General features: G+C 60.1%; 2 protein-coding genes across 6 annotated transcripts in view; one reads left to right on the top strand and one right to left on the bottom strand.

Moving 5' to 3' along the window:
• Positions 1–43: 43 nt before the first annotated feature.
• SH2D7 (SH2 domain containing 7) lies at positions 44–9443 on the bottom strand. 2 transcript variants are annotated; one of them, XM_027571805.2, is made up of 6 exons: positions 9245–9443; positions 7911–8000; positions 4930–5095; positions 4343–4546; positions 2516–3202; positions 44–1291 (listed from the first exon to the last, which is right to left on the bottom strand). In XM_027571805.2, the coding sequence occupies exons 1-6, from the start codon at positions 9418–9420 to the stop codon at positions 1205–1207; spliced, it is 1410 nt and encodes a 469-aa protein (XP_027427606.1). In that variant the 5' UTR covers positions 9421–9443; the 3' UTR covers positions 44–1204. The 2 variants fall into 2 exon arrangements, with proteins under 2 accessions (XP_027427606.1, XP_027427605.1); XM_027571804.2 differs by having other exon boundaries at positions 44–3202; positions 9245–9442.
• Positions 9444–17858: 8415 nt separating this feature from the next.
• Positions 17859–25957, top strand: part of TBC1D2B (TBC1 domain family member 2B) — a 61476-nt gene continuing 53377 nt past the window's right edge. The window contains exon 1 of one of the 4 annotated variants that reach the window (XM_027571606.2): positions 17859–17879. In XM_027571606.2, coding sequence (XP_027427407.1) covers positions 17874–17879 — 6 coding nt within the window. In that variant the 5' untranslated portion in view covers positions 17859–17873. Of the gene's footprint in view, positions 17880–18064; positions 18393–20007; positions 20088–25957 lie in introns of those variants that run through there. The other 3 variants (XM_027571604.2, XM_027571603.2, XM_027571607.2) reach the window with 3 other exon arrangements.

The following is a 25957-nucleotide window of genomic DNA, read 5'->3' as shown; positions in this document are numbered from 1 at the left end:
AAGTGTCGCCTTCCTGTTTTGGGCACTAATGTTTATTTCAATGCTTGTGCTTTGGAGAGGGAGACACATTGGCACCCCGAACCTCCAGGTGAGCCCCAGAGGGGACATTAGGTGAGAGCCATGCCCGTTTCCCTCGTGACAGTAGTGATCGTGGTGAGAATCTACGGAGCACGAAGCACGAGTCAGACATGGGGCTATCCGCCCTGCTCTGTCCTACGAGGGCCCCTGGGAGGCGGGCGCTCTCCCCTGCCCTTCAGGGGGGAGGCTGCTGGGGGAGACGCCCCCACGGGGGTGAGCCGGGCCAGGGGACACGGGCGGGAGGGGCCGTGGCGCGCTCTGGGGACGGTCAGTCTGTTTTCCACCTCCAGTGCCTGGAGGCCTGGGCGGGAGCCGCACGCCAGCTGCTCCCCCACCCACAGGTGGGGGCACTGGGGGAAGAGGAAGTGGGACAAAGGAAGGACCCTGGGGGACGGGTATCCAGGGACAGTGGACACGTGCGTGCCTGTGTCCAGAGCTGCTGTGTGGGCCTCATGGGAACGGTCTGAGAGCCGCCCCGCGGGGCCGAGACTGGCGGGAGGCAGAGGGCAGGGGAGGGTGACCCGGTCATACAGCAATGGGCAGTCTGTGCCCACCGGCTGGCCCCAGAAACGCCCAGGAGCGCGTCCCAGGCGGACCCCAGGCAGCCAGGCTTGGGGTGTGTGCTCAGGCGCTGACCGTGACCTCAGGCGGCTCGCTCCTCTGTGGCCTTGGTCTCCCCGTCTGGGGTGCGGAGGGTTTGGATGAGGGCCTGGCCAGCCCACATGGCAAGGCTGCGATAAGGCAGGGGGCAGAGAGGGGGCAGAGAGGGGCCAAGGGGCCTGCTCCTGGGAACCCAGCACCTCCGGGCCGGAACTCTTGCCTCAGAGGCCTCTGCCCCCCGCGGCTGGGAGGGCCGCCGGGTCGGGAGCTGGCCCGGGTCTCAGCCCGCCCTGGCCCGGGGTCGGCCACGTGCTCCGTAAGTGGCCAGGAAGCCCAGGCCTCAGAAGTTCACCTTGGGGATGGGGGTGCTGACCCTGCCTGTGGTCAGTCCCCCGCCCCTCCAGCCCTGACCCCCCACCCCCCTGGGGGAGAGTGAGGGGCACTGGGGAAGCAGGGGTGCCTTCAGAGGGGGCATAGCCGGGTCCCAGGAAGCCCACCGGTGAGCTGCTGGGAGGAAGCCCGGTGCTCAGAACTTGTGCTTCTTGTCAGTGAAGAAGATCCTCCGGAGCTTGTCAGGCTGCAAAGAGGGAGGACATACTGGAACCTGGAGACCCTGGACAGAGAGAGGCCCCGCATTGGTTGGAGGCTGGGGCCCACGTCCAGGAAAGGCCAGCTTGGAATACTGCTGGTTGTTCACGAGCCTCATGATGCCAGAAGTTCCGCGTCCAGGACCCCCCTCCCCCGTTCTGGATGAAGGACCTGCCTCTTCTGAGATGGCGAAGGGGAGGAGGGGGTCTCCAAAGGGGTGGAGAAGCAAGCCCCAGCCCCTCCTTCCCTCGCTGGAGGGCCCCAGGGTTCCCTAGCTCCCAGAGCTCTCTGGTGCAGCAGGGCCCTAGGCGGGTGGGGGTGCGCTGGTCCCTGGCGGCGTCGGACCAGAGAGGATGTGGGGCTTGGCAGCCAGGGCATGTGGCCTCGGGGTTCCGAGAGGGCCTGCCTCCGGGCGGGGCCTCTGGTCCCAGGAGAGTCAGGACCTCAGTGGCTGCACCACGCCGGGTAAACGCCCCGTCCCAGGATGTGCGGGAAGGCCTTTCAGCTGGGAACTTGGGTTTCACTGCCCAGACCTCGAGAGGGTCTGCATGTGCTGAGATCCGAGGCCGTCCCCATGGAGAATTGGACCCTCCCTGCTCACTGGCTCAGGGTGCAGGCAGAATGTGCTGGGGCGAGGGTACCTGGGCCCCGTGGGAGCCCCTGACCACCTCCCTCTGCCCTCCTGACCTCCACTTCCCCTGTCCTCCCTCCTATCGGAAACCCCCTGAAGTGGCAGCTCTGTTCGGCCGTCCCTGGGCCGTTTCCTTAGCCCGGGAGCATGTTTAGCATTGCCCTTTGGGCAGAATCTTAGAGATGAAGAAAGGGAGGTCCTGGTCAGTTGCTAAATGAGAATACGGGATGCTCAGTGAAATCTGAATTTCAGATAAATGAGGAGTAATCGCAGTATATGGGACATACTCTTGGGGAGGGTTGTTGCCAGGGAAACTGGGGGGTGGCTGAGCCATGACGAGGGCCAAGGCAAGTCCGGCCTGGAGCCAGGGCCCCTTGTCCACCTGTCACAGTGGCCAGGGCAGAGAAACCTGGTCTGCAGAGAAAGCCCCCAGAAGGGGCTTCTAGGCCCCCCCCTTACATCCAAGCTGAGCAACAACCCCTCCCACCACCTCCAAGCATAACGTTACTTCTGGAAAATTCTGGGCCCCTCAGGACAGCAGCAGTGACCTGGCCTGCTCATGCATGAGGGCCACTGATCCCTCCTACCGGCAGCCACCCCGCCCACCATGGAGCCCACCTTGTGTGTCCGTCCAGTCTCCTTGCTCCTGGCTGCTGGGGTTTGTTCATAGGTGTTCCTGGGCTTGGGGATCTCTTGGGCCCCTGAGAGCCTCTCATAGCCGTAGTCTGTGGGTCCTGGTGGCTTGCTAGATGGAGGACTGGTCCCGGGACCCAAGGGTCTGGCTGGGCCCCCCCAGCGCACTGGGACCTGCGCGTAGGCACTGCCTTCTTGGTCTGGCACGTCCCTGGGCCCTGATGGGGGACCTGTTGTCTGCAGGAACTCAAAAGTGTCTGCAGAACTGCCCTGGGAGCAGGGCTGAGCCCTGTGGCTCAGCTTCGGAGACGCCTGGCTCCAGGGGGCAGCCGAGGATCCCAGGGCCTCAGAAGCAGGGGGCAGGAGGTGGCCCCAGGGCATGGGAGGCACCGTAGGACCCTGCTCGGGGCTCACCCCAGAGACGGCAGGCCCTGGGCCATCAGGCTTGTTCTGGCCTCCAGCCGAGAGTGTCCTCTCCGGCGTCTTGCCCGGGGAGCTGGGCTGGCTGCCAGATGGGGCTGGCCTGGGCCTGCCGGACGCCTCTGCGCCCAGGCCCAGCTGTGCCTGGTTCACCTTCCTCAGGTCTGAGTAGATGCTGTTGCTGGGGCTTCCAAAGGACTCGTCCAGAAGGGAGGCGCTCCTCTCAGGGAGGGGAGGCACCCTGACGGGGACCTGGGGAGACAGAGGCAGAACCTCCGGAAGCCTCCCCCATCGCTCCTCAGGTAAACGCAGGCTCTCAGCACGCCGCAGTCCTGTCCTGGCTCCGTTTACCTCACTGTCACGTGTGAGGGTCCCTGCCAGGCCCCACGCTCCCCGACTCTAGTCTGCCCTTGGCATTCGAGGCCAGCGGGCACCACCCAAGCTCATCCTGCTCTGTCTTCCCTCCAGAGTGGTCCACTGGCCCCTCAGGGCCCCCCGAGCCCACCCGCTCACGGCCCCCCTTCAGAATAGGCCATCACCCCTGAGGCTGTCATTTTTGTATTATTCCCTAAATGTCTGCTGGGCACCAGCTGTGTACCAGACACCGTCCTGCGTGCCTAGGACTCGGTGGGCCGCAAGGCCAACTCTGGAAGTCTCCCTTCTAACCTGGGACCTGGGCAACAGACCAGTCTGCTACATGGTTTCGTGTGCCTACAGACCCACGATAGCATGTCACAAGATGGTGAATGGTCTGGTGGTGATCGGTACCGTGAAGAGGAGCAAAGCAGGGCGACGGGACAGACAATGACAGGTGGGGAGGGGTCTTTCCTTTTGGTGGCCCTTCTGGAGAGATGACACGCAAGCAGAGAAAGGAGTACAAGCCGCGAGCTGGTAGGAAGAGCATTGCAGCAAAGACACAGCAAGTGCAAAGACCCTGGGGTGGGAGCAAGGTTGGTGTGTTCTGGGAAGATGCCAGTGAGGCTGGAGAAGAGTGAGCAGAGGGGAGGTAGCAGGGCCCCTGGTGAGGCCCCCCGTGGACCCTGGGGAAGGCCTCAGGCCTGCTGTGATCTACTGTATAGGAGGAAAATCTCTCTGAGCCCCTCCCAGGAGGTGCTGTGGACGGAAAATATCAACTCACAGGCACCACCTCCCCCCCCCCAAAGTTTAGAGGAATTTCAGGTATTTCTTACCCAATTCCTCATTCAAGCCCCAGAGGAACCGTAGGAATGGTAAACTGAGGCACACGGCTAGAAGGGCCCAGCGGGGGCTAGAGCATACCCAGCTGGCCAGACGCAGGCCCTGGGGTGGGTGAGCCCGCACCTTTCTGGGCCTGGTGCTCCCACCCCGCAGCCTGGTGCAGCCCTGACCCGAGGGGCCCAGAATGCTGCTCACCGTCTCCTCAGAGAAGCTGCAGGAACTCGCACCCAGACTCTTCTTGGTGTGGAGGAAGGGGACCTGCGGCTTTAGGCGGGGCCAGGGGCTGGCAGCCTTGTTTGGGGCCGCCATGGGGGATGCTGAGGCAGGTGGATTTTCCAGGCCCAGACTGGTGTGCTGGAGGCCCAGGGTGATGGCATCATACAGATCGTTGTCCTCCGGCTGGGGGCGGGGGGGTGGGTGCACAGTGGGTGTGTGGTCATGCACCCCACTCTGGCCTCCACAGCCTGCCAGTGACGGCCGGCCAGGGACCAACACACGCCCCCCCAGGTCCCCGACCCCAGGGAAGGGCCGACACACGCCCCCCAGGTCCCTGAACCCAGGGAAGGGCTGACACACGCCCCCCAGGTCCCCGACCTCAGGGAAGGACCAGCACATGCTGCCTCAGTCCCCGACCTCAGGGAAGGACCAGCACATGCTGCCTCAGTCTCCCCTCTTCAAATAGGGACCGTGACCCCGCACTGAGTGCCTGGATGGCAGTCGTGTGCCGGAGAGGCCTGGGCACCCTGCCCCACCCCCGCACACGGGAGAACAGGGGTACCTACCCGGGGGCAGGCAGTAGACAGGATCTCCCCAAAGGGCTCAAACTGCACCACCTGGTAATGGCGCACGAGGTCAGCCAGGGTGCTGTGGCTGCGGGTGTCTCCCGAGACCAGGTAGCGCCGGTCCTGCTGCTGGTTGATGACAAAGTGCCGACAGCGGTCACTGCCCCTACAACACAAGCCAGTGTGGCCGTGGGTGGTCCAGCTTGCCCGCCGGCGCAGCCCTGCTCGAGGTGTTCCTCTCTAACGGGGCCTGAAGCTCCCTAGCCCAGCCCTGCACAGCTCAGCCTTGCGCGGGGTCAGGAGCCCGGGAGTGGCTTTCAAGTCCCACCCGACCCCGTCCCAGGGAAGTCCCTAAGCCTGCCCCAGTGGGGGGCGAGGGAGGCACCCAGCGGGGCCGCCAAATTCGGAGGGGCACCACGAAACTCGGCAACGAAAATAACCAGCAGAGCAGTATTTTAGAAAATCAAAATCAATTACCCAAATGTCCCTGATGAACAAAATACCAAAATCTTAAACCAAAAGGAGGTCCGACCCTGCACTTACTCAGCGCCCCTCGGCCCACCCTAAACGCCTGGAGTTCCAGCCCCGCCCCCAGTCCGCGGGTAAACCCCTGCCCTCCCGCGGTCCTGTCCTTGACAGACCAACAACCTTTCTGCAGCGAAGCGCCGGCCCGAGTGTGCGTGCGCGCAGGGACGGAGTCCCGCAGAGGCGCCCTCCGGGGAGCCACCACCCCCCCCCCTCCCCAGGCACAGCAGAGCGCGGTTCGGAGACTCCCGCCTGCCCCCGTGCGGCTGGGGACGTCACATAACGGAATCACAGTTCCGTGTCTGGCTTCCCTCAGCGCATCTTTGAGATTGATTCGTGTCCGCGCACGGTGAGCTCCCCGGCCCCGGTGGGTAGAATTCCACCGAAGGAAGACATCCACGGTTCGCCCCCTCTGTTGCTGGACGTTTAGGTCGTTTCCAGATCTGGGCTGCTAAAAATAAGGCTGCCAGTGGACATCCCACTACGCATTTGCAGCGACCAGGCGTGCACATCTCTGTTGAGAATACACTAGGAGTAGCACTGGGGCTCAGGGTTCGCCTCTGTTTGGCTCGGTAGATTCTGGCGAATCGTTTTCTGAAACCGTTGTGAGGTAGGAGCCTTCCAGGTGTCCCCACGTCCCCACCAACTTCTCGGTATATCCTCTGTTTCCCAACTCTCGCCACTGATTGCGGGTTGCATTTGTATTTCCCCAATTACTAATGCTGCTGAACGCCAAAATATTGTTGCCCTTTGGTCGGATCCTTTTATGAAGTGGCTGTTCGAGTCTTTCCCCTTTATTGATCGTGTTGTCTCTGTCTTAGTGATTTGCGGGAGCTCTTCGTATATTCTGGCAGGAGCCCTTTGTTAGATACATGTAATACAGAACGTCTCCCAAGACTCTGGTTGGTCCTTTTATTCACTCACTGGTATCTTTTGATTAACAAAAAGTCTTAATTTTAAAGAAATCCAGTGTATCCACCTTCTCTTTTATGGTTAGTAGGTTTGTGTCTTAAGAAATCTTCGTCTTAACCATGAGAGACGATGGACTCTGAAAAACAAACTGAGGGTTCTAGAGGGCAGGGGGTGGGGGGATGGGTTAGCCTGGTGATGGGTATTAAAGAGGGCACGTTCTGCGTGGAGCACTGGGTGTTATGCACAAACAATGAATCATGGAACACTACATCAAGAACTAATGATGTAATGTTGTATGGTGATTAACATAACAATAAAAAATTAAAAAAAAAGAAATCTTCGTCTTTCTCGAAGCCTTGAAAATTTTTCCTGTTTTCTTTTAGAAATGTCCTGCTTTGCTTTTCTCACTCGTGTCTATGATCCTTCTAGAATTTGTTCGTTTTTTCTGTATGATGTGAGGTGGGGGTCATTGTTTTCCATCTGGATATCCGATTGCTCCCACACCCCTTACTGGAAAGACCTGCCTTTCAGCACGGAACTGCTGTGAAGCAGGTGAGCACGTGTGTGGGGCTGTGTCTGGGCCCCATGGTGCTCCACGGGTCCATCTACCCACCATGTACCTCTGAGCAATTTTATAAGTTGGCATTCCACCTAAGACCATGTTTGGAAAAAAGGGCCCTCACACTAAAAAGACATTTGGAAGCTGCTGAGCTCACATATTTCAAAGTGCTTAGCAGAGTACCTGGCACATAGAATAACAACGACCATTTTAATAGTGACTGACGTTTATTTGGTCCTTACGATGTTCCAGCCACTGTGCCAAGCATTTTTCAATGTATAAACCCATCCAACCCACTCAGCAATCCTACAACGTCGGTACTACGATGTTCCCAATCCTACAGATGAAGTCACAGAGGCACAGGGAAGCCCATGCTCAAGGCCAGGACTTGAACAGGGGTGGTCTGAGCAGGAGGTAACTTTGCATCTGATCTGAGTCCTCTGAGGTTTGCCTGGGAGCCCTGGCCTCACCTCCTGACGGGAAGGGGGCTTCTCCCTTCCTCCGCCTTCCCCAACCCAGCCTCCTCTCCAGCCCAGCCCTGACGTCACCACCTCGGCTTCATCCTGGCCGACCTGCCCCCTGTCCTGTACTGTAGCCTCCCCATTTCACGGGTCCCCACGGGCCTCACACGTCCTGCCTCTGTCTTTAGGTCCTCCGTCCACAGCCTGCTTGAAGGACCCTGGCCAAATGGCCCTCCCCGGTCTACAGACATTGCCCCGCACTGCTGTGCGGGCACTGCCTCCCCAGGAACCTGCTGTCCCCAGCCTCTTGCAGCTCTCCCAGTGCCCCCAGCCCACCCCCTCTGAAGGCTGGGGCTGCGTCCCGTGGCCAGTGCTGCTCCGGAACCGTGCGCTGAGCATGTGATGGATGGAGGTGGGGCGGGGGAGCCAGCGCCCAGGGAAAGCCAGGCCGTTCGGGCTGCGGGGGCGCCTGTCTCATCTGCGAGGTCGGCTATGGGGGCCTCACAGACGGCTTCCTCCCCTACCTGTAGGACAAGATGTAGCCGGTGGCCCGGTCGCTGAGGCGGATGAGGAAGGAGCCAGGAGCTTTGTCCCCAAGCAGCTGCTCCGTCTGCCTGGGCAGAAGACATGCAATTAGCGGGGGGCCTGTGCCCACGTGGCAGCAGGAGTGGGCCGACTCCGACCTGCCTCAGAGTCCCTGCGGGCCGCGCCCTTGGGGGCCAGGCCCAGCGCACGGATCTGCAGCCCTCCACAGGGGACTCTCTCAGACCCGCGGCTCCGACTGTGGTCTGTGTGCGCTCAGTCCGGCAAACTCGGGACTCAGTCTTGGGCTGGGTCTGAGTCCTGAGGCTCCACATGCACAACCCTCCACTGCAGCTCACCGGCACGCACAATAGCCACTGACCCTGGGCACCCACTCTCCACCTGAACGTCTCTGTAATAAGAATGAATCCCTATAGCCAGAGATTTTTAGGTTTGGGGAGGTCCCTGCCTCAGGACCACCACCGTACAGTTGTGCAGGCTGTGCACTGCACAAGAGTTTCTACCGGGAGGAGGTGATGCTTTGTCTGGAGCCTGATCACAAGAGCAACTCCTAGGCTCTCATCTCCCCTACATGTCCCTTCCAGCCCGAGGCAGCTATGGATATTTCTGAACGGTGCCAAGTATTTTGGAGACATGGAGGAAAATCCCAGCTCTCTTCTGGTTTGGCACCACTAGCTCACCGAGCACTCACTGAGTGCCTGCTCCAGGCAAGGTCAACGGCAGATTTTGCACAGCCCAGTACTACATGAAAGTGCGGAGCCCCTCCCTCAAAAAGTAAGGATTTCAAGACGGGGACAGCAGAGCCATAAACAGCATGGCCAGTCCCAGTTGAAGGCCAGTGCCGAGCCGGGAGCGCCGGGCTGGATGTCCTGCTCCTTCGTCTCGTGCTCTGGCCGCTCGCAGGTCCAGCGCCATCCGAACGCCAGCCCCCACATCGCAGCCTCTATCGCTGGATAGTGCACGTCCAAGCCGGCCCAGGACGATCCCCACTCAAAGCAGCTCTCTCACTGCCCCCATGAATAGTGGCCGGTTTGGACGACAGAGGAGATGGCCCTCCGGTCGTTCGTCCGGTTCTTGGGTGGGTCCCAACGGACCTGCTCCTGCCCCCGTCTCTCTTCTAGACCTTTGCTCAGAGTGGGGGCCGGTGCACTCGCCCAGCCTGCCCACAGGAGTGGCCACCAGAGAACGAGGCGCCCCTCAATCTGCTCCCTGCCTAGCCCGGGGAGGCAGCAGGGGCCAGTCTTCTGCCGGGGTCCCCAGACCATTCTCTCGGCCCCCAGGGCCCCCGTGGGGCACGTGGATGGGGCAGCCTTACTTGCGAGTAATGAATCCGTGAAACCAGGGGGGCAGGGCTCCGTCCTGCAGGATGAGGGGTGCCTGTGTCTCCATGAACCACGTCAGGGCCAACTCCCGCAGCTTGGCGAGGGCCTGGCTGTCCCCCGCCTCCTCGGGCCCCCTCCGCAGGCTGAGCGGCTGCAGGCTGCCCTCCATTCCGGCCAGCCCTAAATGGAAGCAGAGGGCAGACCACCCACACGCCTCTATATCTGCGTGCACCCGGCTCATTTGACTGAGTCCGTGCCCGCTCTCCGCCCCCCCCAACCGCCAAGCCCACAGAAGCCCTATTGTCACCTCTCCTTCCTGACTCTGGGGCGGACACCTTGTGTGGCTGGAGACACTGGAGGGAGCATCCTATTAGCAGCCAGGTTGGGTGGCTGCTGGATAGGGCAGGAGACCTCGGACTTCCTGGCCCCTTTCCCCTAACCCCCAGCCTCTGCCACGGCTAGAGACCAGGCCCTGGCTAAGGTCCTCAGCCCAGCTGCCATTAGCAAAGCAGTGGGGTTAAATTCTATTTGTCCTCGTGGACGCCACTTGTATTTTGGTGAAGCTCTGTGCTGATTAATCTCCTTCCACTCCAGATGGATTGAGTGTCTACTGTGTGCTCTGTGCCCTGGGCTGTGGGAATCACGAACACAGACGATTGATAAGTCCATGTACAGAACATGGTGTCAAGGGGGAGGGAGAAGAGGGCGTGGCTCCCGTCACTTAGACAGGGGTGAGGTCAGGGGTTAGGGGTCGAGGGGGGTCTGGCCCAGGAGGCCAGACTGGAGCAGGCAGGTGCCCGGGGAGAAGAGATGCTGCTCTCCTGCAGAGGGATGGGGTGGGTCTTTGTTAGACATTCGGGAGAACCACCCAGAATTCGGTGGAGCTGATAAAGACACGCACCGTATTCCTACAACACTAGTATTTTGAGAGCCCTATTCCAGTGATCTCCGCCGGACCGCCGTGTATTTTATTGTGTGCAATTCCGAGAAGTCCGTGGGCATCACCAGACCCCAGAGGGGGAGCTGGGGAAGCTGGGATCCGACGCAGAGTCGGTCTGCTGCCAAACTGAGGTCCTGCACATATTCAAATGCAAAGAAATGTGTTTTTATGATTTTCCATGAGGCATTCTCTCCCTACCTCCCTTTTAGGCACTACTCTCCCTGGGTAGAACCTGGTCATTTGCATAGGAAGACAAAGGCGTTTTGTGCTCGAGGGCCAGGCTGAGGATCCCCGGTGGGGCAAACAGCCTGGAGTCTGTGTCTGAGCTCAGAGAACGGGTGCGCAAGGCCCAGGGTCTCCTATGGGTGGGTGGTCCCCAACAGCGCCGCCCACCCCGCTGCTCAGTCCCCACCGTGGTCATCTGGGGGACACTGGTGTGGCCGTGCCCCTTCAATTCCCCTTCCCCGGGCGCCCTGGCCCCCGTTGGCTGGCTCTGCGGTAGGTCCTAAACCTCACCATCTCTCAGTGCCCTCGTCTATACAAACGGAGGGGAGAAACCGCCCTGGCAGGGTTTGGGGCATCAGAAGCCCATGCAGGTTGTTGGGCGGCTGCAAGAAACCTCAACCCCCACTCCAGGTCCCCAGCGGCTGGGGAGTCTTCCAAAGCCAAGTGCGTCTGTCGGATCGACACCTCCTCGTGCTGGGTTCTCCTCCCAAAGTCATGCTCCTCCTGTGACCCACTCCGGGCGGCGGGCCATTCCACAGGGGCTCCCGCCTGAGGGCGCCCAGTCTGGCTTGCCCTCCTAGAGGCCACCCCCGAGGTCTGTCCAGCCGCCCTGCCCGGGGACCTGGCCCCAGCCCCCCGCGCCTCCTTTCCTGAACCCATGCGGTGGCAGCGGGAGGCCAACATGGCCTCTTCAGCGAATTCTAGTGCTTGTCGTTGTTTGTGGACATGATGTTTTCACACCCTTGGTCGTTCTGTTATGGGCGTGGGTTTGCTCCCTGGAGAACGAGCAAGCCGACTTCTTTTCTCTCAAGTCGTCTGCTTCAATCTCTACTCGGTCCTGTGCCTAGGACAGGGCTTGGTACCATTAGAGGCTCAACAGGCACATTTAATTTAACTTAAATTATTTACTTATTTAGGTAATTATTCCAAGGGCGGAATACTATACTGTACTTGTACAGTGTTTCGCTTTATAAAACAATCCATCCTGGAGCTCTGCCCGTAGGAGGACGCCCAGGGCGCCGTGCGGGCCGTGGCAAAGGTACATTCCCGCCGTGGCTGCACCATAGGCTTTGTGACCAGCCCCCCGCGGGAGGTCACCTGAGTCGTTCCTAATGTTCCCCTATTTCCAACAACGTGGAAATACGCACTCGACCATGCACAAGCGTGAGAACACCCACAGTGGTCCCCCAAGTGGGACCCCTGCACTCAAAGGGTGCTTGCATCTGTGGTTTTGATAGATGTTGCCAAATTGCCTTCTTTCGGGGTTGTATCCATTTGCGCTCAGTAAATAGTGGAGGAGTAGTTAGATGGATGGGCAATATTTTCAAGCTCAGTCATTTTGGGGCCTCCTGTTTGCACGAAAAACCAGGGGAGGGGCTGACACTGGTCAGGAGAGGTCACCAGTTTCACTATGACTGTTTCGGCCCCTCAGTGCTGCTGAGCAAGTTTGTTTCTGCATAGCTGCTGGGGTGGAGGGGGGCTCCCGGGAGATGCCCTCAGGGCCCCCACCCCCCACCCCATGCACACAGGTCTGTTGTAGCCACAGGACAATGGCCATGTCCTGGGAACTCGATGAGGGCCTGTAAAAATGTGTTGGACCCGAGCAAGGAAACACCCCCCAACTCACACGAGTGTTGGCTCCAAAATCCAAAAAGAGAAAACTATAAAATCACTATGAAAGAGTGCGTACGCAAATGTCTATACAATGGAATATTGCATCAACTTTATTGAGCATTCATAAAAGATTCATCACATCTGAAAACGGTTTGGAGGTCAGATGGTTCCCCACCCCCAGGACCCCCGAGGGTCGCAGGAAAACTGCCAAGAAATTATCACCAACCGCCAATTAAATGAATTCTCAAAGCCAAATCATTCCAAAGCAAAATCATAAAAATAATATTTTCCCAAAAGTTCAAAGCAAAAAAATGTATATATATGCACACATTTTTTAATAATGTAAAATGGGACTGTCATTTCAGAATTATATATATTCGATATGAAGTGAAATGGGGTCTCCAAAGAGTATCTTGGACCTGTCATGGTCTTAAAAACACCGCCAGCCCCACCTGCTCCACGGAGCACCCGTGCGTGGGGCCTGTGGGCTCCTGAGCACCGCGGAGGAAAGGGAAACCACCTATCAGACCAGCGGGCCTCCCTGTCCGCCACCTCTCAGTCTTAGTGTCAAGAAGTGAACTTCTCCATAGATTATCTGGCCTCAGCAGTGACTAGTTCTGAATCCAGGCAAAAGTGAAAACCCGCAGCGTTGCAGGCCATATGCTCGTGAGGCCCGAAGGACGGGCAGCCATGGAGAGGTCAGCTTCCGGCGCACTGGGAAGATCGGGGTCAAAGACCGTACGTTAAGAACCCTGTTCTACAGCTTCTCGGAGGCCAGATGGCTGCCCCGGGCCTGGCACGACCGCCTGCACGGAGGCCCCAGGGTGCCCTCCACCCCCCACAGCTAGGAGCATGGAGCCGACCACGGCAGGTCCGCGATGATGCACCGGGCACTTCAAATACACCCCATTTCCTTTCATCCTTGTCCCAGGCACAGTGGTGTGACTGCGCCCGTTTGTCCCCACCGCAGAGACGGGAACCAGACTCAGGACTGGAAAAGGCCCGGCCCGCCTCAGACCACACAGATTCTGTACCTAGCTTCCAAACGCACCGAATCAACCTTAGTAGCTATTTAGCCATATATTCAAACTTCAAAATACAAAAGAAACTCCAAAACAGACTCCATATGGGGCCAGGGCTGGGTGCCAGGCAGTTGAGGCCTGCACAGGAGTTCGGGGGAGGCCCAGGGCCCAGGGAGCGGGTGAGGCCTGGGCCCCGGGGCAGCTGCAGAGGCCCTGGGTCCTTCCCGTTCCCCGTGCTGTTTCTCAGCCGGGCACTGTGCCCAGTACAGCAGCCCACCTGCCTTGAGGGCTCCCCTCTCTGGGCCCCCTGCCCTTAGGTTCCTGCCCCTGGGCAGCTCCCCTGTGAGGCCCGTCTGGGAGCTGGGGGTGTTTCAACCGCGTGGAGAGGGGCTGCACTAATGGCAGAGTTGGGGCAGCATCCTGGCTGGGTGAGGGGGTCTCAAAAGGAGCAAAGGAGGGGAGCAAAGGAGTTCTCTTGCTGAGTGTCCTCACATCCTGACCCCTCCTTCGGGGGGTCTTCTCCCCCTCCAGCTCTGCTCCCCTCATTGTTCGGCCTGCATCAGCACCTCTTAGGCTCCTTTTGAGGCAGGTGGGCTGGTGTACTGGGCCCAGTGCCCGGCTGCCTGCCCCGGGGCCCAGGCCTCACCCGCTCCCTGGGCCCTGGGGCTCCCCCGAACTCCTGTGCAGGCCTCACCTGCCTGGCACCCAGCCCTGCCCATCCTCTGTCCTCCATTAGTTCCCTGGGGCAGCCTCTGCCTGTCCAAGCCCTGGAGCCCTGGACCCCGGGGCTGGGAGGTCACCTCAGGTGACCTCCCTCTAGGAAAGGCAACCACAAGGTGTGGAGATTTGCCTGCACATTTGGTAGGGAAATGAGGCTTTCTGGAAGCCAGTCTGCAAATCCAGGCCGAGAGGGCCTGTGGGGCTGGGGGTGGGGTGGGGTGCTCCTGTCTCTGCAGCTTCCTCGCCTGCCCAGGCCGCTTCCTGCAGCGGGGGGCAGGCCTAGGCTCTCCTGAGACTCAGCGGCACAGAGCCCAGAGTCACACAGCCCCTCTCTTCCTTTGGCCCCCTCCCACGACCCTGTCAGGGCAGGAGGCGAGGTGCAGGGCTGTGTGGACATGCGCGTTGAGGGCCCTCCCCTGCAGCTGGTGGTGGGGCCTCCCCGTGGGGCGGCTCACTGGGCATCGCAGCCTCGGCTCTGACGTCAGCCTGGCTCCCCATTCCCTCTCCGGCACCGCACCCTGAACTCCAACCCCCTTCCGTCCAGGCCAACTTCCTCCTCATGTGCTCTGGGGTTAGCAAGGCCCTCCCAAGATCCCCGTGTCCCTGACCTCCGGATCCTGTGCTCTCTGCCTCATGCACAGGAGGGCTCCATCGTGCCATCTGGCCAGGGGGCGGGGGGGCAGGCTGTGGTTAGGGCCGCTTCCCAGCAGGACCCATGGAAGACGCAGACGTGTGACCCCCCCAGGGGGAATGCTTGCACTGACCATAGAGCCCAGGATGGAAGAGAGCCCCGAAGGGAGGGATCGGTTGCCTGTAATGCTTGAAAGACTGAAGAGGCTGGAAAGAGGAGTCTCCACTGACCCCAGGAGCTGCAGGAAGAAGGCCCACAGGCCTTACAGCTGGGCCTCACCTGGCCGCCCATCCCCTTGCCGTACAGGCGGGAAACGGCAGCCCAGAGAGGGCACAGACGTGTGAGGACACGCGGCACAGCAGGTGGTGAGGTGCCTCCTCTCTGGAGTCCCCGCTCGACTGCGGGGTCCTCCTTCGTCAGGATGGCGACCCGGCGAGCTCGTCCCCCTGGGGTCTGAGACGGGTAGAGGCTGTGCGTGGCCGGGCCTCTCACCCCATCCCTCTTGGGGGAAACTGGCTCAGGATGAGTCACTGGCTCTGTGTCCCTGGGGCTTGTCCGGAGGCTGGCCACGTGGGGAGCAAGCTCACTGCCCAAATTTCCCCTTTCGGGTAAACAGTAGCCACTTCCTCCCGGGTTGGCCACTTCCTTCTGGTCACTGGGCTCCAAGAGGCTAGAGGGGGCAGACCCTGTAGCCCCAAGCAGGCCTGTCCTAGACACGGGGGGCGGTGGTACACAGGCTGCGTAAAACTGGCCCCTGACCACGGGACGCGGACATTCAGCTCGGAGACTTGGGGACCAGCAGGGTGTCCATGAGCCATGGAGGAAGGGCCACGAGGGAGGACACAGGAGCCAGCAGAGTTCCGGTGTAGGAAGGCCCTGAGCTGGGGGTCTGGCTGGAAAGGAACTGAAGCTGCATTTGTTCAGCATTTTACATAATCGACTAAACTTGTCCAACAGAGGGTGGGGGAGGGGCAGCATGGGACGAGATAAAGCGCCATCCTGTAGCCCCTTGAGGGCATGGCCCTCGGGACCCAGGCATGACACAATGCAGGGTTTGTTCCTGGAAAGCCAGCGGCCTGGACTGGCCTTGAGGGAGTGGGCAGGGCTGGGGGCCTGGGAGAGGTCTGGGGGGTCGGGACGGGGGCGGGGTCTGTCCTGGAGGCTCAGGCCCCTTCTACTTGGCGGGGCTGGGGGACAGGGACTTGGATGACAGGTTGTGGCCACTTTGTCCGGCTCACTGGGGTCTCAGGGCCTGCGGCTGAGCAGCCTCCTCAGAGGGCCGCATTCTGGGCCTGGCCAGGGCAGTCTGTTCCTTAGCTTCTGTAGGCCCAGCGCCTGGCTCTGCCAGCTCTCAAGGGGCCAACGAGGTGTCTGTAAGACAGATATACTCGGGCTCCAAAGCCTGAGAAAAAGCAAAATCTACATTAATACGCATTTAATGAGATGTCAAGTGTAACATTATGTCAATGTCATAGTAATCATAAAAACGTCACTCCTTTTCGGGGCGCCCGCCTGGCTCAGTCAGCAGAGTGTGCGACTCTTGACCTTGGGGTCGTGAGTTTGAGCCCCACGTTGGGCGTACAGGTCACTTAAAAATAAATAAACTTTAAAAAGAAATGTCAGTCCCTTTGAAAACAATGCGTAGGCTGGATTTCTCTCACTCGGCCAGGGTGCCCACACAGACATGATGATTGCCAAGAAACTGTCAGCCAAACAAATTAAAATGAATTCCTCACAGTCAGATAATATCAGGATCATAATTCTAGAAATGCCTTCAAACATTTTTAGAGCAATGTTTACCGTAGGATTTGGGGCATTTTAACGTGTTGGATAGGATGTGGGGTGTGGCCCCGGCCCAAGGAAGACGGCGGCAGAGGCAGCCTCCTCCTCTGCCAGGGGTGGCGGGGGACAGAGAGCCAGCTCCGGTGCAGGAGGGTCAGGCTGCGGCCCCAGCTTGTCTGTCGAGAAGCAGAGACATCAGCCACGGAGGGACAGGGACGGTAGTGGTCCTTTGTCCAGTCCCGTCTGCCCAGGCTGGGGGCTCAGGCCTGTGCCTTCCTGACACTTAGCAGATCTCGGTCTCTGCAAGGTGGACCTGGGCTCAGTTCTGTCCTCTGGGACCACAGGCCTCAGCCACCCCCACTTTTGAACAACTGGCTGACAGAGCTGAGGACAGTGGGCCATCCCCTGCTCCTCCCTGGCCTCCTGTGCGCATCTGGCACAGAGCTTTGGCTACACGTACCCGGGGCTCCCGGCTGTTCCCCTTTCCACGGGATTTCCCGGTCATATCCCACCCTGGCTGCCTCGCCCTGCAAGCCCATTAGTCACTGCCCCTGTCACCCACAGGGCGAGGCCCAAATCGACCTCAGTTCCCTCTGTCCTGCAGGAGAGAGACCCACCCCACTCCTGCAGGCGCTCTCAGGCCTCCCCTGGTGGGGGCTGGTCCACCGCTGGATCGCCCCTCTCAGAAGCTGCCGGCTGAGGAGGATATCTGTGTTAACTGTACGGGACTGGTAAGGACCGAGTGCCGCCGAGCACGTTCATGAGCACAGCTCCTGGAAGCCTCACGAGAACAATGGCATGAGTGGTATGATCCCCATTCCACGGATGAAGAGGCTGAGGCTCAGAGAGGTCAAATAACCTGCCCAAGGTCACAGCTGTGGTGCGTGGCAGAGCTCGGAGACAAATCCCATCCACCTGGCTCCAGAGCCCACCCTCCACACCGCGTGTTTGGTGCTCAAAGAGCACCGGGACACGAAGGTGGGGGCACCCTCGCGTGGCCACCGGAGGGACGGCTGATGGCCACGGGGAGGGGGTGTCCGAGGGGTGGCAGAGGCAGGGCCCGTGTGTGGCTGGCTGGCTGGGTGGGTGGGAGCTCACTCTTCCTGCGTGTCTGAAGTTGGCAGACGCCTGTGGTGCCCTGTCCCTCCCAGAAAGCTAAGCTTTCCCGCTTTCACGAGTCTGTGTAAGAACAGGCAGAAGGAAGGCGGGGCTGTCTGCTTTGATTTGGACCTTGCAGAAACAGAGCTAGAACCTTCTTTCCTTCCGTGCATGTGTAGTCGACCCGTGGTGTCACATCAATTCCAGGTGTCTGCCGCAGCGGTCGGCAGGGTCGCTGCCCAGCAGGTCCCGCTCCCCCCGCTGCACCTGCTTCGCGGGCCTCTGCAGGCCCCGACCTCCCGTCGCCCCACCTGCCCTCTGCTAAGGTCCACTTTCTCCTCACATTGAAGGCCTCCACGCACAGGTGAAATCGTGCGGGCTGCGTCTTCCTCCGGCGTGTTTTGCTCAGCACCCTGGCCTTGGGTCCACGTGGTTGCGGCTGGCTCGGTCCCGTCCTTCCTCGCGCTTCCTCTTTCGGGCGACGGCCAGTTTCGCAAGGTCGTGGCCGCTGCTGGGCCGCCCGCCGTCTGTGGCGGGTTCCTTGCGTCCCTCCCGGAAGGGCGTCCCGGACAGGTGCTGCGGGCCTTGGGATGCAGGTGCGCCGAGCGCGAGCTTCCCGCCCGCGCCGGCCGTGTGACCGCGGGACTACAAGTCCCAGGCTGCCTTGCGCGCCCGCGGGCCGTGCGCAGCAGCGGGGCGGGGCGGGGCGGGGCGGGGCGGGGCGGGGCGCGCGGGGGCGGCACGGGGGCGCGCGGGCGGGGGCGCGCAGGGCCGGGGCGGCGGCAGCCGAGGCGGCGGCGGCGGCGATGCCGGGCCCCGGGGCGCGGGCCGAGGAGGAGGAGCGGGAGCCGGCGCGGCTGTGCGGCTACCTGCAGAAGCTGTCGGGCAAGGGCCCGCTGCGCGGCTACCGCAGCCGCTGGTTCGTGTTCGACGCGCGCCGCTGCTACCTCTACTACTTCAAGAGCCCGCAGGACGCGCTGCCCCTCGGCCACCTGGACATCGCGGACGCCTGCTTCAGCTACCAGGGCCCCGACGAGGCGGCCGAGCCCGGCACCGAGCCGCCCGCGCACTTCCAGGTGCACAGCGCGGGCGCCGTCACGGTGCTCAAGGTGGGAGCGCGGAGCCCGCACCTGGCGCCCCTCTCCCCGGCCCTCTCCGCCGCCGCCGCCGCCCTGCCGGCCTCCCTCTCCCCGCGCGCCCTCCCGCCTCGGGCCGGCGCACCCGGGCTTGTCCCCCTATCTCCCCCCAGGGGCTGCGGGCTGAGCGGTGCCGGCACCCCTCCTCCGCCCCTCACCTGGGCTCCCCCACGCGCGACGTGGACGCCCAGCGCAGCCGTCCCAGCTCTTGGCGCCTGCAGGCTTCTGGACCTGCCTAGGTTACGACCCCTTGGTGCTTCCGCTGCCACTTCTGTAACGGGGCGGAGGCGGGGGGGGGGGCGACCGTGGACTCCTGGTGGGGGGGTGGGTCGGAGGGGGCAGGGCCCTCCCCGGTAATTCCCTGCAGCCAGTGCACGGTAGGGCAGGGGCGCTCAGCGAAGGGAAGGTTGCACAGCCTGTAAGTGGCCAAGCCTGTTCTCTTGCTCGTTACTTTGCTGGGAGACGTGGGAGGGGGTTTCTTCAGCCCGTTCTGCCTTGCCCATGCGAGGCTTCCTTCACCCTGTGGCAGAGAAACCCCGCGTGGAAGATCGGTGGAGAGTCCTGGTGCTGGTGCCCGGAGGCCTCCCCTGGCCTGGGGGGGGTCCCCTCCTCTCCCCAGGGCCCTCGGGGCCCTCATGCAGGAACTCACACCTCTCTCTTGGCCTGGCTCCCTGCCTGGGGGCTCTGAGCCCCCACCCTCAGTCCTCAGGCTGGGCTTTCTCCGGGGCAGCAGGGCTGGGCTGGCCTGTTTGAGCGCTCTCCCAGGCCAAGTGCAGAGCAGAGTGGGCTGTGCCTGCTTCCCTTGGCCGTTCAAGCCCAGGACTGTTCCCGGGCCTCCAGAGCACGCAGCAGCTGGGGCTGCTGCCCGAGGTCATCTCAGAGCCATGTCAGCTCAGCTGCTGCCATTCAGGCAGACTTTGATTCCTGGGTTCTTTCCGGCCCCTCCACGCCATCTGAGTGGGTGCAGACAGCCTGCTTCTGCAGGGGAAGCCAAGCAGGGTTGCAGTACAACTCCGGCTGACTTGGAAACCGTTTGTATAAACTTGGGAATGACTCCAGGGAGCGCACAGGGACTTCTGCCAGAGAAGGGCTTGTCCTCACTGTGCATGCGGGCAATCTGTGTCAGATGGATTTCCTGTGGAATTGTTTGTTAACAAAGAAAATGGAGCATCCTGTTTCAGGTTTTCTCAGCTGACTTTGGAGCCCTCTGTCCATTTTCTCATTGAGAGAAATGTGAGTAATGGAGGTTCGTCCCTCCATGGGGCTTGGAGGTTCAGGTGAAGACGGTGGCCGTAGAGCCGAGTGGCCTGAACTCGTGTGGGTCTGCCATGCACGTGTGTTGGGCAGTGTGTGCCCCCTGTGTGTCCCAGCCCCCTCTGGTCCAGTGGGACGCTCACCTTCCTCCTTAGGGGGTTGTGAGCATTCTGGAAATGTGGTGGGAACGTCTGGCCCTGCATGGCAGCCGTACGAAATGACGAGTAGCGTCTTTGGCCGAGTGTGTGGCATATTCACGTAACGGAATGTTTATACAGTGGTGAGCATGAAGAGTTGACAGCTGAAACATTAGCTCACATAAAACGGGGCACGAAGACGGTACAGAGTGATTGCAGGCGGACGGCACCGTTGATGGAAAGGCTATGAAGCTCGCGCGGCTGTCTGTGCCGTGTGGTGAGTGCAGAGCGGCGGGGGGATGAGCCCTGGATTTGGGATGGACTTGCCGCATAGGAAGATGAGGCAGGCGTCCAGTGTGTTTGCAAGTGTTTATTTCCAGGACTGGGTGGTGGGTGCCCCAGGGCGCTTTATAGCGTTCCGTCCATCTTGTTGTATGTTCAGAATATTTTTAAAAAAGGAAATCCGTTTTCATGTGGATTCCTGACTGAGGAATATGGAAGGTTGACTAGTCGCTAAGGGTCTGCTTTACAGAAACAGTGGGAACGGGAACACAGGCAAGGCTTCTCAAAAGAAGGGAGTTGTGGAGACTTGGGCTTCCGGAGTAGGGGCACGCTTTGAGAAGGATGGTGTAGGGAATTCCTTTTGAGCTGTGGGAGTAAAACTTCCGTGGTGGTAAGGTGGGGAGAAGTCATTTATCTTCCTTGTCACCTGTCAGGGCCTGTAAGCATCTTCGGCTAGGGGAGAGCCCCTGATCTGCAGGGAGGATCTTAGGCTACTGAGGACAAAGCCCTGCTCAGGCTTGAGCTGGTTGCATATCATTTTACAGATACCATTTTCCTGGACAGATGACTTAGAAAAGAAAAATCAGCAATTTGCTTATTGCATTATCATGTGTTTCTTGTTTTAAAGCGTCTTTTCAGCCCTCCCTGGCAAAGCTGTGGTTTCGTTGGGCTTTTTCGAAATGTTTTACTGCTTGAGTCTTAATGAAAGCTGATACTGGAATTTCTTGCTAAGCTTCTCTGTTGCTGAACTCGGGGATCTGGTCCAGCGCCTTGTTTTACGGATGAGGGAACAGAGGCCAGAGAGGGGCTGGGATTTGCCGGAGATTGGGAAGCTAGATTGAGACCCTTTCTGAAAGTCAACACTCCGGGAATAGTGAGGGTCTGAGATGCAGAGTGTGTAATTGTGTTAGGACGTCAGTGCTTTGGGATGAGATAAGGTGTAGTGCTTTTCCCTTTACTGCATTTGATTTCTGTCCTCCTCACGTTGTGAGAAAGCAGCAGGGGCATTTTACATTTGGAAGTTGCTACGGCGATCAGGCAGAGAGGCCAGTGGTGCTGGGGCCGGTGAGGAGAGCGTGCTGCTCACCGGGCTTTCCGGGGCTGTGAGGAGCAGGGGACAGTTCTGGAGGGAGGCCAGCGTGTGACTGATGGGGGATAAAGTGTGAGCAGGAACTAGCCTCCTCTGCCGGGCCTCTGCAGGCCCTGGAACAAGGGGCAGCGTCAGCCTGTCAAGGACCAATTCCCCGCCCTCCACCCCTTTCTTGGGGCCGTTTGGTGCTCAAATGGACAAGGGGTCAGTTTCTGAGTCACACGTAACTACCCAGTCATGAACCCACTTTCCTGGGAAGGATGCACATTCTCTGGTGTTGAAACCACTCGCAGCTTAGTGACAAACATTTGTCAGCCTGGGTAATCATTGTGTGTCCCACACAGAAGAGAGGTGGGGAACTCTGCCTTCCTGGTGCCACTAAGCTGTCCTGCCCGAGGGCATCCACTCAGGGGTCTCAAAGTGTTACTTAGATCTTTGGTCCAGACTTCGCTTTTCAGGGGTTTGTCAGGGCGGCCCAGCTAGGACACTCCTTAAAGGCAGGTGCGGTGTCCTACGTGCGGTACCTCAGTGGTTTGCCCAGTCCTGCTGCCTGGCCCAGTGCTCCTTATGGTGTGGTCTGCACCCCGCTCCTGAAGTTTGCATCCTGACCTCCTGAGCGGTACCCATGCAGAGGAGGCGCCCCAGTGGGTATGTGTGCAGTGAGAGCACACAGGGTGGTCGCCCAGTAAGCGCTGGTTTGGGGAGGGTTTTGGCCCTCTGGGAGGGTGAGCCAGATCTCCCATTGTATCCAGTGACGCTCTCCCCTTGTGGCATGCTGTGAGCACCCACTGAATACAACAGGCATCAGCTATGCAGAAAGGGTGCGGCCCACCCAGAGCACAGTCGGTCCTGATTTTCGGGCTCTGGTGTTTCACGCCCCTGGCTGGACACCCAGGACACTGGTGTAGCTGTGGGTGAGTGTTTTAAGTCCAGGGCCGCGTGGAAAATATTTTAGGTCTTGCCACCACACCGTCTGACTCCTCTGCTGTCATGGTCCAGAAACAGCCATAAAAGCGTTAACAGTGTTTGGGTAATAATTTTTACTTATGGACTACGAAACTTGAATTTCATGTGATTTTCACATGTCACAAAATACTGTTCTTTCAATTTTTTTTCTCAACCATTTAAAAGCATAAAAACCATTCCTGGCGTATAGGCGCATCCACAGGTGATGGGCTGGATATGACCCCGGAGTGTGGTTCAGGGACTCGCATGTTTCGGGGGGCCTGGGGCCCCTCTCACCCTGCGCTTAGGCACTGGGTGTGCAGGCCCAACGACATGAGCCAGTTCCCGCCTGGCGGGGCTTTCGGTGACGTGGGGAGACAGACGGTCACAGCAGTGGGCGCCATGCAGTGTGGGAGGAACGAGGTGTGAGCATATGTGACAGGACCTGATCTAGTTCACAGGGGAGGGCGGGGAGAGACTTGCCGAGATGTGAAGGTTGGGTTGGTGTTGACCACAGGGGGAGGGGGCCTGGTGGGAGCAGAGGTGCGTAGGTGGGAGTGCTGGTCGCCTGGGGGGCTCCGGGAGTTCAGGGGGGCAGCCAGGGAGAAGGGGGCACAGCCTTTGGAGGGGAAGGCCTTTGGGGCCAGAGTGCAGGATCAGCAGAGTTTTCAGTGGGGGTGAGGGTTTTTTTCCTCTCTTCCAAATGGGTGGGTGGGTCACCCCCAGTACTCGCATCTAACCGCCTGGAGGACTGTGCAGCCTGCGTGTGAAGGGTTGGCGTATGTATGTGACAGCCTGCAGCCTGGTAGAAAGGTTTCAAAGGAAACAAACACAAAGGTGAAGATACTGTGGCCTCTTGCTTCTTAGGCACCATGGTTTCGGGGAGAAGCGGGGTCTGGGAGGCCGCCCGGGGCGGGGGCTTGTGTGACTGGGGCCTGCCCTGTGGGGTGGACTGCCCATCCCAGAGCATTCCTTGTGACCACCTTCACCAAACGCTTGTCTCTTCCACCCGCTCTGCTCAAATGCACGTTGCCAACTTCCTTCCCCTTTGGAGGCAACTGTTTCTTAAGAAATGGGGGGGGCCACACGCATTTGGGGTTGAGGTGTAAACACCACCTGCCACTTCCCTGAGGCTCCTGAGGGCTAGACAGGTATCCTTGTTCAGGTGCCTTTACCCATCAGCCACTGGGGTACAGCCTTGCCGTGTGGTCAGAAGTCAGACCATAACCTTCCGTCCAAGAACGGAAAAGACCCCGTTATTCTAGAAATGACTCTCTGATTCGGGAGGGGTTTGGATTAGCAACTGTCATTTCTCTTAGAGACGGATGCAGTCGGGTCTGAATGACACTGGAGTGGGTGGTGTTGGCCTACTTCCTGTTGGGTGTGGGCCTCCGCCGAGCTTGGTTGCTGTCCCAGAGTGAGCGCAGTATGGGTTCGGGAATTAGGGAGCCGCGGGGCTCCTAACCAGCCCCTTGCTGCACACCCTCCGACGCTCTGGGCGGCGGAGGCAGAGATGCTCCCTGGGGAGCCCGTGGTTCCCACAATTGCCCCATAAGCAGTGGCCCACCAGGCTGCTCAGGAAACCCCGCATACACAGGTTGCCCCCTGAAGTCGGTCCAGTCCTGTCCAGGTATGTGAGCGGCCGGTGCTGTGTCCAGCTGGGGCACACACAGCCCGAGGACAGAGATTGTCTGCAGCTCAGCACTGTGTCCCGGGCGCGTAAGGGAAGGTCAGGCAGGTAGTCAGCGCTCAGGGCACCCTGGCCGGCTGAGCGAATGCTCCTGTTGCACAGAGGAGGTTCCCGGTGTCTGTTTATCCATTAGCACCTGCTGCCGTGTAAGCATTACGCTTTTTCTGCAGATACAGCAGTAATTTTCCTATTTGCTTAAGAAACTGCAGTACGAAGACTTTAAAAATACATCAGCACCTGATGGCTTTGGAGAACCTTTGCAGGAAATCGTATTTGTCTGTCGCCGTCAGTGCGGGTGTGAATATCCAAGGCCCGCCCGTGTCCTGACCCTGGGGGAGGTGTGACATCTTTCGGCAGTGATGACGAGGAGGGAGACCTGTATGTAAAGGACTGATTTGGATGCGGCCCGGGGCCAGAAGGCTGTGGTCGGTGTGATCATTGCAGAATTGGAGAGGCCTGCTTAGTTATTGTCCGAAGTGCTCCCTGGAGAAGGTGGGCTGGGGAGCAGTCCCGTTCGGGTGGAACTGTAGCTGCTCAAACACTGAGAGCCTCGTGCGTCCGCGGACGTGTCGCCGGTCAGACGGGAGTCTGTGTCTTCATTCGCTGACCTTTCTCAGGTTGACTGCGTGGGGGAACTGGACCCTGGTGGGGAGGGGTCCCGAGCTGCATCCTTGGGACCGTTCCCCGGGGCCAGCCTCCGGGAAGGAGCGCATTCCTCGTGCAGTGTGCCCCTCAGACGAGAACCTGTCTGAGTGTCGGGTGGCAGGCCTGGCGGTGGACAGGGTGGGCAGGCCCTGCCATCGGAGATGTAGATATTGGATTAGAGGGATTATTTCGTTTCCCCTCCAGCTCTGTGATGTCCAGGGAAGACTGCTGGCAGACAGGCTGGCCTGACTGTCCTGGGCGCGATGCAGCCAGTCAGCCCTTCGCCTGGCCAGTTCTGTGGCGTGAGGCCCTGGCGGGCACCTGGCAGGAGTCAGCCGTTGCCTCTGGCCTTGGGGAGCTTGCCCAGCCTGTTCCGGGCTGTGACTGGGGCGTTGTCATTAAGCGGCTCAGTGACTTGGAGGGAGTCCTTACACGCTTTTGCTCCAAGGGTCACTATCCCTGAGTTGGAACTGAAGGGGCCGTGACCCGGGGTGCCAGCACGAGGGAACAGGCCTTCAGTGGGGTGGTGGAGGATACGTGAACCGTGTGTCCTGTTCACCCAGCAGCTCGGTGATGTTTGCTTTGTGTTCCCGCTCTAGGCCGTGGGTAGGCAGTTTGGCTCACGCAGGGTCAGTGGTGGACAGGCACCTAAAATGGGCATTTGCCCGTTTTGTGCTGCAGTGTAGCTTCAAGATGGCAAGTCGCGTGGGGATTAGACGTGAGCGGTGTAGACGGTCTGCTTCCAGGAGGGGTTGGCTTAGCGGGAAGTGCGCATCCTGTCGGGAGCCTTCTCTTGGGCAGCGTGTGCCAGAGGGGGAGAGGCCCCTGGCAGCTGGGGTGTCCCGTGAGCCGTGCCCGCTCGCCTGGCGTCCGGGTTCGCACCGCACCCACACACTTCCTGTCCCGGGCGACGTGCTGACAGAGTGCTCGCGGCTGGCTGCCATTCGGAGGAAGCGTGCTGTTCAGAGCCATGGTTCTCAGCTATAGGAGAAAAGCCCGTGGAGAATGCACACGGCGGGTTCGCCCCAGTGACCCTGATGCGGTCGGTAGGCGGGGTGCGCCCTGGGGAGCAGCACGCTTATCACCCCTGACGCTCCGGTGGCAGGTGTGCGCGCCTGTGTCTGGGAACCACTGCTGCCCTGGACTGTGAGCGACTGCTCCCTCCGCGGCGAGCACAGAGGGGCCCATTCGGTGACGGCCTTCTGTGTGGACTGGAAATAGCTCAGCCGCGTGGGCGGATGCCCGTGAGGCACAAGCCCCTTATCCTTGGGCCAACGCTCTGTGGTTTCTGTGTATCTGCTTTGCATTCTGAGTTTCTATAGCACTGGTTTGGGGCCTGTCACCCTCTCCCCAATTCCCCGAGGCCCTGAGGTTTGCGTCTCCTGCGCCGGCCGCTCGGTCCCTGGGCAGCACGGCGTGCTGGTGCTCCTCCAGGGGCATTGGTGGGCATCCTGGGGGTATTTCCAGGAGAGCGTCATCATGGCCACCCCCGCAT

Source organism: Zalophus californianus, chromosome 6, assembly GCF_009762305.2.
Source record: "Zalophus californianus isolate mZalCal1 chromosome 6, mZalCal1.pri.v2, whole genome shotgun sequence".
NCBI lineage: Eukaryota > Metazoa > Chordata > Mammalia > Carnivora > Otariidae > Zalophus > Zalophus californianus.
Note: the sequence above shows the minus strand (reverse complement) of the source record. Positions and strands in the feature narration are given on the sequence as shown.

What these genes read in the sequence shown, in the direction of transcription:
- SH2D7 (XM_027571804.2), bottom strand. Translation starts at nt 9,420, where the DNA reads ATGGAGGGCAGCCTGCAGCCGCTCAGCCTGCGGAGGGGGCCCGAGGAG. An exon ending in GGCTACATCTTGTCCTACAG is followed by an intron (nt 5,096 to 7,910) that starts GTAGGGGAGGAA and finishes CTTGTGTTGTAG; the next exon opens with GGGCAGTGACCGCTGTCGGC. An exon ending in GCAGCTTCTCTGAGGAGACG is followed by an intron (nt 3,203 to 4,342) that starts GTGAGCAGCATT and finishes CTGTCTCCCCAG; the next exon opens with GTCCCCGTCAGGGTGCCTCC.